The sequence below is a fragment of the Arachis hypogaea genome, chromosome 12 (assembly GCF_003086295.3).
Source record: "Arachis hypogaea cultivar Tifrunner chromosome 12, arahy.Tifrunner.gnm2.J5K5, whole genome shotgun sequence".
NCBI classification, from domain to species: Eukaryota; Viridiplantae; Streptophyta; class Magnoliopsida; order Fabales; family Fabaceae; genus Arachis; species Arachis hypogaea.
This window is the reverse complement of record NC_092047.1, coordinates 28,529,434-28,541,177: the sequence shown is the minus strand read 5'-3', so window position 1 is coordinate 28,541,177 and position 11,744 is coordinate 28,529,434. Positions and strand designations below refer to the sequence as shown.

Here is an 11,744-nt window from a genome sequence, read left to right as displayed (position 1 = left end):
TCAGCCTCAGTCAATTCATTTCTGCGATTGCTTTCAACGCCCCTTCTTTTGTTGTGTACCGAATAAAAGCAAACATATATAAGATCCCACGTTTTTGTTTTCGGGATAGGTATATATCATTGATGTGTTCCGTCCAGTTGAATAATTGGAATAATTCTCTCTTTGATGCGTCCTCAGGAAGATTACTCACGAAAATGGTAAAGGATTCATGCTCCAGCCGCCGATACTCTTCTTGATTCCAAACCCTAGGATCCTTGCCATGTTCCCACCCAAGCTCTCGCTCGCTCTCTCTCTCTCGCTCTCACACTCATCGTTTTTTAAATAAAAATATGTACACAGAGTTTTTTCTGCTTTGTTATGCTTATACTGACACCATAACTATAGCAAGTGAACTAATTTGGATCAGTGGGAATGCATCCGCTGTTAAGAAAGTAGTTGCAGTCATTTAACATTAAAGAGAAAGTATACCTAGAACAATGTGATTAGGAAAATAAATTATGTTTGAAGAAAAGCATCAACATCCATCTATAGATGCTTTTCGAAAATAGACAATGAGTGGTAACTTGAAATTGTCTTTTAACTAGTCAAAGAGTTAGAAATTATAATAATTATGGAACATGGTTGAAATTCCATTAATACATATAAAAATTTTCACCTGCACAGCTCCTATTGGTAGCTGGTTTTACTAGGTGGTAGGCTACAGTGCCAGTTGCATACCAAAACAAAAGAGGTTTGTTTGTTATTAATATGTGAGGTCCTTTCCTTTAAAATTTCATTCATTGTTTCAATGATTCATTTATTCTTTTAACTTAATTTGCAAAAAGATGTTTATCAAATAGTCTTGTTCCTGAACTGGTAACTAAAAGCATGGGAGTTATTTGCAAATAAATACACATCGTTATCTATTATTATTTCAGCAATTATTATTGCTTAGAAGTTATTACTCAATGTTACTATTTAATCAGGTGTGCCAAATCCTCTCTGTACCAAGATTAACCGTACATATGAATATAAGTTTAAATTTGGTTGAATTAAGATTGGAATGGATACTTATTTTCTTCAATAATTGGTATCAGACCATTCAAACCAAACTCAACTACCATGACTCAAAAAGCAATAAACTTAAACAATAAACATGAAGTAAATAAGAACTTCACAAAAGAAATAACTACAGACCCAATTAAAACTAAAACAATAATATTATATGATCAGCACAATTTATTATTTAATATCAGTAATTAATAAATAATATTTAAAAATATAGTATTAACTATAGTTATTAGAATCGAACTGGTGATCAAACTGGTTAAGTTACTGGTTTATTGGTTTAATGGTTCAACCGATAAATCACTGTTTAAACCGATAAAATCGGTCTCACGTAAATAAAAAATATAAAATAATCAAAAACTTAAAATTAAAATTTGAAATACATATCTACACTAACATTTTATGAAAAATCAAGTCTCAAATTCTAAAAATAACTAATAGAAAAATATAGAATTTATCAATACTACTACAATAGTATCTTAATTTGACACAATAAGAGTAACAATTCATTCATAAAGCCTGTCATCTAACTATAATATCAATAGATTTTAACACTAGTATCAAAAGTCAAAACAAATAATCTTAATCACAATACTAATATTTAAATAGATCAAGCAAATTAATAAATTTTTAGTGAACTTTATATTTATATTAATAATGGCACATAATTAAAATATAATTAATTCAAAAAATAAAAAATAAAAAATTAAATTAAATTAGATATTTATAATATTATGTAATTAAATGTATACTATATAATTATTATTTGACATATGCAATAGCAAGAAGCATGGTGACTTAATGGCAAGGGAAAGAGGTTGCATTCCCAAGGTTCCGAACCTTCGCTTTAGCATTTTGACAATTTTTACAACAGACCGGTTCAGTTAGACCGGTTGTATCGGTTTTCACCGATTTTAATCGGTTTCTTCTATTCTTATCGGATTCTCTTCCTTAAACGGTTCAAAACATAAATCGAACCGACTTAAAATCCGGTTCACTAATTTTTCGATCTAATCGACCGGTCCAGTTCGGTTTTTATAACTATGGTATTTATTAGACTGCTGAGTGTTGACTAAAAATATCAACCATTATAAATAAAATTGTTGATGCTTGAGACTGTCTCAAACTAAAACCCCAAGACTTCGTATACTTGTTTATATAAGCAGGACATTGTGGACACGTGATTGCTGGGAGTATTACAAGTTAGCACCTGTTATTAGAGTTATTTTGCTTAGCAGATAAAAATCATGTAGTATTGTGCTTATATATTGTATAGTCATGAAAATGGATGAAGATTAATTACATAACTATAGCAAGTGAACTAATTTGGATCAGTGGGAAAGCAAGAAGAATATAAAGCTTTTACTCTCTTAATAATGTTTGCACTCATTCAATGTAGTTGCAGTCTGCCAATTTGCCTGTTTAACTTGAGGGTTTTATAAGTTAGGATGAAGTGCTAGCTTAATTTATCCTGTCCTTCCAGTCTGTAAAGTAAATTGGTTAGGGATAGTTAAGCAAAATTTTTATATAAAAAATATAAGTAAGTTGAATCAATCAACATAAAGGTCAAATTACTATGGATCTTATTCAGACTTACGACCTTAAAATTTTATCCTTGATGCATTTAGATAACTTGAATGCCTAAAATTTAAGATGATTTACTTCTTGTGTAAATTGAAGCATCCAATTATTTAGTATCCATTTTGGCTCTCTTAAGTGTTAATTATGCTAATTATTTGCAGTTACAAATTACAATACAGAAAAGTTAACTGGTACTGTTGATGTGATGAGCTCGATTTCATCATTAGGGGACACTTTTGCCATGCTGAATGATGTTGACGTTTACTTGAACAGACCTTCTATGGCTGGTGGAGTTTGGTTTTAGAATCCAATTCTAGAAAGACAGGAGCTACTTTTTCTATGTTTAAAGTCCAGCCCGAGGAAAATGAATTTCAGACTTGTCTTAATGCCTATTTTGGTCCAATTTCGGAGCAAGAGAAGGTACCACCCATGAATTGGAAGAACTCAATAGAACTATAGGGGATCTTTGCATTAGAGCTTACAACTTATGGATATTATGGCTATCTGATGAACTTTCTGCCATTGTCTCACGAGATCTCAAACAGGATGATGCTTTATGTTTGAGTACACCCTGGAGGGTAAGCACATTTGCTTTTACTAAATCTCAATTATCATCTCCTTTGCAGTTATATATAAACAGATCTCATGGAGTAATATATCCAAGAAGCCTGCTTATTTTTTGTTTGCTTGAACAGGGCTGGGAGGATACCATAGTCAAGCAAGATCAGTCTGATGAGAACCAATCAGATATGAGAAGAAGAAGAAGAAGAAGGCTATTGCTATTTTTTAAGGCCTTCAGGCATATCTATCTAGCGTGGAAGCATGTTATGACATTTCCTTTTTTTTCTCTCTTTTAGGTGATTATTTTTTATGTGAGAACTAGCTCAGGAACACAATTATCTAATATATTATTCTTTATTATTAAAGTTTAAGGGACAGAACATCTTGTAGTTATGTGATAATTATTACATTTTACCTTTTTCTTTGTTATGCTTATACTGACACCATAACTATAGCAAGTGAACTAATTTGAACAAATATTAACAAATATTGACATTCGAACAAACAGGGTGAGCTATTGTTATGCTTATTACGCTGTTTGCTATCCACAACTCTATATTGTGTCACAATGGGTTGGTTTTTTCTTAAATAAATTTGGTGGTTACTTTTTCCTGTAGGACTGAAATTCAATGGCACCCAAGGAAATGCTTGACGCATAAGATTCTTAAGAAAAAGCCCCAGAAGGGTTCAAAGAACGCAAAACCTATTACAAGACCGAAAACTGTGAGAGTTTCTTCAATCCACCACAAGTTCCTGAAGATGGTGAAGATATTGATGAAGATATGGTAAATCTTTTTATTTTATTTTATTTACTTTTTACAGTCATTTTTTATAAAAGTCTTTAGTTTGAACCTTTAAGAGGAACACAAGCAGAAGTAAAAAATCTGTAAATTTGAAAACCTGCTGTTTAGCTGTTAGATATGACCAGATTATTTGCCAGAGCTAATTAATGTTCTCTTTAACAGGCCGAGGAACTTCAGAATCAGATGGAGCAAGACTATGACATTGGGTGAGCTTACTTGTTTCCCTCCATTCCCTCTGATATTTTTTGATGTTGTTTTCTGAATCCATGATTGATGAATTCTCATATCACACTTGCTCAGGTTAACAATAAGGGATAAGATTATACCTCATGCTGTGTCATGGTTTATTGATGAGGCCATTCAGGGAGAGGAGTTTGGAGACCTGGAAGATGATGATGAAGACGACATTGAAGAGGATGATGATGATGAGGAAGATGAGGATGAGGATGAAGAAACCAAGACCAAAAAGAAGGTATTTCATGTTAATTGCTTTGAAATGCTGAAACACTTGTATTTCTTTAGTTAGTTTTGTATCTAAAGTATTTTATTTCTTGCCATCACCTCCGCTGTGGCGATGATTTTGTTTGGAATGTCATTTCAGCCATCACACAAGGTAAGATAGTCAATTTTGTAATCTAAATTATAAACGAAATAGGGCTTGATGCTGAGGCCCATAAGTTTATTCTTTCTAACTTGTTTCAACGTTGACTGGAAAATTTTAGAAGGGTGGAAGAGCACCGGCTGGTGAAGGTCAACAGGGTGAGTGACCTCCAGAGTGCAAGCAGCAGTAGAAGTTTATCTATTATGATTTATGCAGTAGCTGAAAGCTTTCTTGTTGGAGAATGTCTGTTGAAATAGTAGGGTTCATGCGGTTTTGTTTTATGATGCTTAATTTATTTTTCTCTTTTAAGGTCTTGGTAGTTTGAATTGTTGGTCTCCATTCTCCTATTTTCTCTACATGTTTTGGAGAGAATGTTGTTATATAGTGTTAGGATCTCGTATACTTCAAATATATAGTGGGAGTGGAGTTTGTGGTTTACTGGCATTGTCTCACCGCACCTTGCTTATTGGTGTTAAGTGTTTTTTATAAAATTTGAGAGCTTTGTGAAATTCCATTGTTTAAAAATGAGTTTGGGCTTTAGAATTAATTTTTCATCAGTAGTTTTTTAGACATAACCGATCAAAAATAGTGGAATGCATTAGGTTCTTGTGCAATTTGGAGATATTGATTCATTAACTATGTTTCTTTCAGTACTTCTTTATTGGAACCACTAAGCATAGATGCAACTTCATCGAAACTATTTTTAATCTTTAAAATCATTCTCAACTTCGAAATCATGCAGTTTTATGATGAGCTATCATGAAGGCAGGCATGCTCAGATATTATATAACTTTCAAATTACAAATAATGATGAGTACCCAAATCTATGCTAATACGTTTGACTAAAGGTTTTACTATCCATAATGACTTGCAAATAATAAAGTTGGATTTTGAATTAAATTACTCCAAATATGTTTATATTTATTAACAAAGGAAGCCTACTACTACTACTACTATACTACAGTACAATTCATGTAGGGATGATATACACAAGCATTCTTTTTTCTTTTCTTTTCTTTTTTTCCCTACAGAAATACATACTTAAATACAACACCATCTCAAATCCTAGGGATAGGGAACTGGAGATTTCAGCTCCAAAACACAGTTTCCATTGATTGCACCATGCACTCTGAAACTGTTTGGTCTTCTTTATATTTTCTTCTCAAGGCATCCATCACAGTGCTCAACTTAACGGCAGCAGCTTGATAACTAATATAACTGAATTTGGTTGAATTAAATGTTAGCTTATTGATCTAGTTTGGTCAGCTAGTGTTCCAACTTGTTTTCCACACAAAGCCTTTGATTAAGACAATCTGCCACAGAATTAAAGTACAAGAAATAAATTAGTTAGATTAAGGAAGAGCTAATTGATTGCTTTACAGAAAACTTCAGATGCTAATTAGCATGCCACCCCTAACCCCTACGGCCCTGCCCCATTCTCTGAAGGAAGAATTTTCAAACCCAATCAGAGTAAGTGGTCAAGGCCAAAGACATGGCATAAAATGCGATTTTAAGTTGGGGAGATTATGTTTTGGATTTGGGGGGAAGGAAATAAAACAAATTTGAAGGCGAGATATATCACGGTAAAATGCTGAAGCAATTGCACTTCTTAATGACTACATGGATAAGAGATGGCCTCAATTCCCAAGCATCATAAATTTTGATGTGGAAAATAATTAGCAACAAAGAAAAAACAAAATAGAATTAAAAAATGAAGTAAAAAACATAATAGATTTAAAAAATGAAGTAACTATATTTTTCAATTGTGAATTAAAGCTTGTTACTCTGAATTAAAGCTTATGTTGCATAGTTCATTTTGAATTAAAAGAAGGCTAAATATCCATTTTCAAAACCAGAGTGAAGAACTTGCAAAAGTTTACCCGCTTAAATCTATAACAAGTCGTGAATTTGTTTTACACTAAAATTTCAGTTGAGAAAAGGCATATACTATGCAACAGACAAACATATGAGGATGTGGTTGGAGGCTCCTAAAGACAAATATGTCAAAATATCTTTCCTGAAATTCTACAAGGATAAAAAAAGGGCACCTCTTATTTTCCAGTTAGCATTGCAATGAATTATTTTTACAATTGGAACTAGGACAAAAAAGTAAAGTAGGTATGGAAGGATACAAGAATGAAAAATGGGCAAAGCAAAAAAAGCTCTAGAAGATGTCAATGCAACATACCTTTTCACCTTTTTCAGCTCCATAACCACTATATCCTTCTACAGTTGATAATGCATGTGATCTCTGATACATGGAAAACAAGATATGCTAATCAGTTTTCATGAGAGAGGGAACAAAACATATATTAGTGCTCAAAGTCTACACTTGAAAAATATAGAAGCTTCATTCACATTGAAGTTTTACCTTTGACATTGCAGAAGTTATGGCATTAGGAATGGGTTCAGTAGTATCACCAATTCCAAGGCTTATTACTTTGGCATCAGGGTACTTAAGCAAGTGTGCATTCCTTCTTCTAGCAATCTTTTTTTTTCAAAAAAAAAATTAAAAAAAATATGCACAGCAAAGGAAACAGGAGAAGTGAAAAGTGAGGGAAAAAGTAGTTGCATGTCATATGAAAAAGCAACGTCAAAGGTTGAAAGAAAGAGAAGGATATTCACTTTCACATTTATTACATAATGTATATGAATAATGATTGAGTAAAATGACACAAATCCCACAACTTATTCCTTTATGCCTCTCTAGTGATAGATAAACAAATCTCAGTAATGAAGTGCTTTGTTAAGGAGTGAGACCATGTGAGATATTACACCTCATTTCCTTTTTGGATACTTAAAAATAATTAATCAAAGTTGTTTCCTTTAAAATCATTTGACGAGTTAATCAAAGGCATCCCTTGTTAACATTACATGCATGGCTCTGAAAGAATATTAATTCTGTTCAAGTAGAAATAAATTGACTTACCCATAGTCAAACTAAAAAGGGAAAACTGGTCACAGAAAATAAATAAATAGAGTACTTAAAATTTTCCTAAGTTTATCATTGACATGTTCTTTATCCTGAAAGAATTTGCAATCTTTCATCTCGATATATAGGGAACATCAAGCTCAATGCCTCAATACATTTCCAATTTTTCAGTCCCCTTCAACATATGAAAATCATTTATGTAAATAATCTTTTCGGTGCAAAGCTTCCCGTGGGAAGAAATCATGCATAGTGAATTTCCATTTGAACTCAAGTACATACGAACTAATGAACTACCACTGCTTGAAGGTTAGCAGAAAGATGAAGTAGCAGCAAATACCTCCGGAAAGAGATACCCGGCTTGAAGTTTAGCAATATTTCCATTGCGAGAGACCTTCATCTTGTAGGCTTCAAAGAAGAAACAAAAAATTTTATCTTGAATACTATATAAACGGAGAAACGTGTATGCTCTTTTTCAAGAACCACCATGACATTACCAATAACCCTTCCAGAACACAATCCACTAGATTCCACTAGTAATCTAGTACAAGCCAACCCATCCAAATTCAGCAACAATAAAATAATTTAGGCTCTTCTTTTTGGATCCAACACACGGTTTAAATTTCATTTGAATATCAATAGTCCACACATAAGTCTAAAATTACGAGCTAAAAAAAACTTGTAAAGGATTATGTGCCTGATCCTTTAATAGTAACAGCACAAGACTACCATTCCAAGGCAGTTAAAAATCTCGGAAATTGCTACCCAAGAAGCTTGTGTGATGAACTTCTCACTCAAGAAATTGCAAAAGGGGACCATATAGCTAATGCATAGTGGGATAATAAGAAGAACAATCATGATATTCAAATCAACCCGAAAAAAAGGGAGCTTTGTTTGCATGGTATCGGTATTAGCTTCTTGTGGTGCCGCAATGCATTTGCAAACGCCCAAGCTCTTCACGGGCAACGTCACCTGACTCCTGCATTAGGCCAGATATAAAGACGACCCCCCAGAACAAAAATAAAAACTTTGGAGGGCAAAAAGAGCAAAGAAGCAATTTTGATTAAATCTTTTGAGAAAAACGATTTCTGGGTAAGAAGAGGTCCCATTATCTGGGAAGAGGGAAATGAAATGGGGTGCACTGAAGTGGAGGGAAACTATCTGGGATTGAAGGTGGAAGGAGCAAGGAAAGTTGAGGAAGAAGAAGAGAGCGGAGTGGAGAGGCTTTGTGTGATGAACATTTTAGGAGCTTGGGGTGAGAAAGGAGCAGAGATTACTCCTGAAATGAATATGTTTTTATCCAAAACTATGAAACAATGGTGCGGCACTAAGCCTCTAACACTATGTAGTATTAGTAGTTGTAATGGTAAACGGGTAAGAAAGAAAATCAATCACCTCAGGGAAAGAAACAAAAGCATTTGTTGAAGATGCAGCATCTAAGGGAATGATGTTGTAAGCTATCAAGTCCTCCGTTAACGCAGAATCTGATTCCATGACCCGCTTGAGCTGCAACATAAAGAAAGCAATTGAAGGAAAGCCCAAATCTAGGAAATATTTAATTCTGATTGAAAGGACAGATACAAAAAGTTTCAGCAGCTTTAGATAAGGACTTGAGGAGATATTATCTATACATATACCTGGAGAGCAAAAGCAAGTTTGGAATGCTGGAGAATTGCGGCCCTCAAAACCAAATGAAATGGATAGGGCAGCCTTGATATCTAGTCTCTCTTTCCTTTAGCCCACAAGCACTTTGGCATCTTGAATGTTTCTCATAAATTTGGACATGTTAGATTAAAAGATTAAAATTAAAATTTTGAAATGAAGGATGGAATGATGTAACAAGAAACATTACCTTGAAGCTGCGTCTTTCTCTAACGTCAATAGCGGTTTCTAAGAGCTGGCATTTTATGAAGCTGTATTATCATCAATGGCTAATTCAGCCAACATTTGAAAGTAATATTGCCACCACAGTAAAAGACAAAGAAAGAAAAAGGAGGGCAGAGAAGGGAAACGGGAAACTGAAGAACAGACCCTAGCAATGGCTTCAAGAGATGGTGTTCCAAGAAGATCAGTCATGAGTAAAAAGACCTTGCATTATTAAAAAATAAGCACATACCTTGCATTAAATCAAGCAAACATTCCAATTTGTCTTGATATAAGTTCACTCAGTCCTAAGAATACATAAGTCAAGCACTTTAATCAAACAAATAGAAAGACATAAGCATGCAAGAGATTTAGAGCTCATTTGATTTCCATTTATAAGCTGCAACATATACTATGATAAAATCTTTACAAAGAAATTCTTCAGGAACATAAAGTTTTCAACAAAAGAAACATAAACCAAATAAGCTCTTTTACAAAATTAGCATAAACTCACAAGCTCTAATTTAATAAGATGATCACATGGGTGAAACCCGCGACACTTCAAATTCACTGCAGACAACAAAAACAATAAAAAAGTGCATAAAAGATATCATCTTAGTCCAATTTGCTTCATACCAAAGAATAAAATGTAACAAGCATGACTTTGACATTAACTTGGAGACGGTCTCAAGAAACATGCCAGGATGTACTAGATGCGACTTCCTTCCTGTCGCACTCACCTGATTATAATGAAAGTTATACATGTTATGTTGCTATAATTTGCATTCATGCATAAAACTTAGGGTGAGTATGTTAACAGAATCAAGATGGGGGAGAATGTTTCATAGATGAGATTTGTGTATAAAATTTTAAATAAGTTCTCACACAGGAAAAGAGAGATGATTTATTTTCCTAAAGAATTTGCTAAAAATCCCCCCTAACAACTAAATGACAGAAGAAAAGGAGTGCATTGATATGATGGGTATAATATTTTTATTGCCTAAAATTTGCATAACACAGTGTGTTCTCCTCATCTTAGGCTTTTCTACCCCATTCTAAATTTTTACTTCTTACTACTCACACTTAACATACTCCAGTTAAGTAACACATTTGCCGATTCAACTTACCCTTTCAGCATTTCCTTCATTATCATTACCAGCATTGTCAACACCTTCATCTTTTTCTTGCATTACATTTCTTATCATGCCAAGCATAGTATCTCTGGGTTTCAAAGCCACCAGTTTGGCTAAGAAGTTCACCTGCACCGACAAAAGTTTTAAAAATGCATATATGAAGTCTTTTTTAAAACAATGACAAACAAAATGTAGTACACTTTTAGGTTTCTGTATGGATGAAGTAAGACAAAAGCAGAGTATTTTAAATAATATTGCCCTTCAAATGAGCACCATGTTAAAATCAGAATAGGGAAACTACATATCAAGCACAACTCTGGCTCAGGAAGAGTATATAATCCGAAGGGCTGACCGGTGGAACAGAGTTGGCACCGGCGGGACAGTAACTGCGGGACAGTAACTGCGGGACAGAGGCAGGAGGCAGGAGGCAGGAGGCAGGACCAGTGACGGTGGTTTCGAAGCTCAAACGGTGGCTGCACGATGGAGGAAAAGGAGGTTTCGACGGTGACTTCGAAGCTCGAAGTTGCGACGGCGGCAGTAGCAGGCCGGTGGCTGGACGGAAGTTAGGGAGTGAGGGAGGAGCTCGATGACCATGAGGAAGGAGTAGCTCAAGGTCAAGGGTGATGGGGGGGAGTGCTGCGCGTTTTGTCGTTTTGGAGTGAGGGTCGGGTAATGGTTAGGGTTCAATCCAAGCGGCGCCGTTTTTGGCTTTTTGCGAAAATTCAGAAAACTGGTCCGGTGCCGGTTCGGTTCGACTGACCGGTTTTCGACCGGTTCGACGGTCTAATATCGGTTTTTCAAAATGCCAGTTTTAGCATCTGTCAGAATCGTTCTCTCTATCAGTTCGCGGTTTGACCGGTTCGACCGGCCAGTTCGAACCGGTTTTTAGAACCTTGAGAATGAATGAAGGAAGGAAAGTTAGGAACGAAAAGGGGAGGGGCACACCACAGAGCAACGCGTTCTTCGTTTTCCCCTTATTCAAGAAACCGGCCGGGTCACGGTTCGATTTGATCAACCGATCTCTGGCCGGTTCAACAGTTCAATTACGACTTTTGAAATTGCAATTTTAACATTTGTCCAAGTCGTTTTTCGCAACGGATCACAGTTCAATCGGTTCGACCGGCCGGTCCGAACCGGTTTACAGAACATTGATTAAAACCATTCTCTTATGTTGTTTTTTATTTTAAATTGCTTAATATAAATTATACTTTCTGTTTTTTTATCAG

At 34.8% G+C, this 11,744-nt stretch overlaps 1 protein-coding gene and 1 pseudogene across 38 annotated transcripts; one reads left to right on the top strand and one right to left on the bottom strand.

Moving 5' to 3' along the window:
• Positions 1–3,795: 3,795 nt before the first annotated feature.
• On the top strand, positions 3,796–5,102 carry LOC112729895 (nucleosome assembly protein 1;2-like; annotated as a pseudogene).
• A 355-nt stretch (positions 5,103–5,457) lies between these two features.
• On the bottom strand, positions 5,458–11,273 carry LOC112727240 (probable LL-diaminopimelate aminotransferase, chloroplastic). 38 transcript variants are annotated; one of them, XR_011868437.1, is made up of 13 exons: positions 10,871–11,273; positions 10,513–10,644; positions 10,061–10,125; positions 9,900–9,955; positions 9,639–9,693; positions 9,375–9,435; positions 9,160–9,279; positions 8,918–9,028; positions 8,396–8,501; positions 7,863–7,930; positions 6,965–7,081; positions 6,782–6,844; positions 5,458–5,906 (listed from the first exon to the last, which is right to left on the bottom strand). XR_011868437.1 is itself a non-coding variant. In XM_072209101.1 (13 exons), the coding sequence occupies exons 10-13, from the start codon at positions 7,920–7,922 to the stop codon at positions 5,856–5,858; spliced, it is 291 nt and encodes a 96-aa protein (XP_072065202.1). In that variant the 5' UTR covers positions 7,923–7,930; positions 8,396–8,501; positions 8,918–9,028; positions 9,160–9,279; positions 9,375–9,435; positions 9,639–9,693; positions 9,900–9,955; positions 10,061–10,125; positions 10,513–10,644; positions 10,820–11,196; the 3' UTR covers positions 5,458–5,855. The 38 variants fall into 38 exon arrangements, 32 of the variants coding, with proteins under 32 accessions (XP_072065202.1, XP_072065190.1, XP_072065196.1 ...); XM_072209101.1 differs by having other exon boundaries at positions 10,820–11,196; XR_011868438.1 differs by lacking the exon at positions 8,396–8,501 and having other exon boundaries at positions 9,554–9,693; positions 10,871–11,203.
• Positions 11,274–11,744: the final 471 nt, after the last annotated feature.

Coding starts and splice junctions, on each gene's coding strand:
- LOC112727240 (XM_072209089.1), bottom strand. CDS start 7,922: ATGAAGGTCTCTCGCAATGGAAATATTGCTAAACTTCAAGCCGGGTAT. Junction 7,082..7,862: donor CCGGGTATCTCTTTCCGGAG/GTATTTGCTGCT, acceptor TGAAAAAAAAAG/ATTGCTAGAAGAAGGAATGC. Junction 5,907..6,781: donor GAGCTGAAAAAGGTGAAAAG/GTATGTTGCATT, acceptor ATTCTGTGGCAG/ATTGTCTTAATCAAAGGCTT.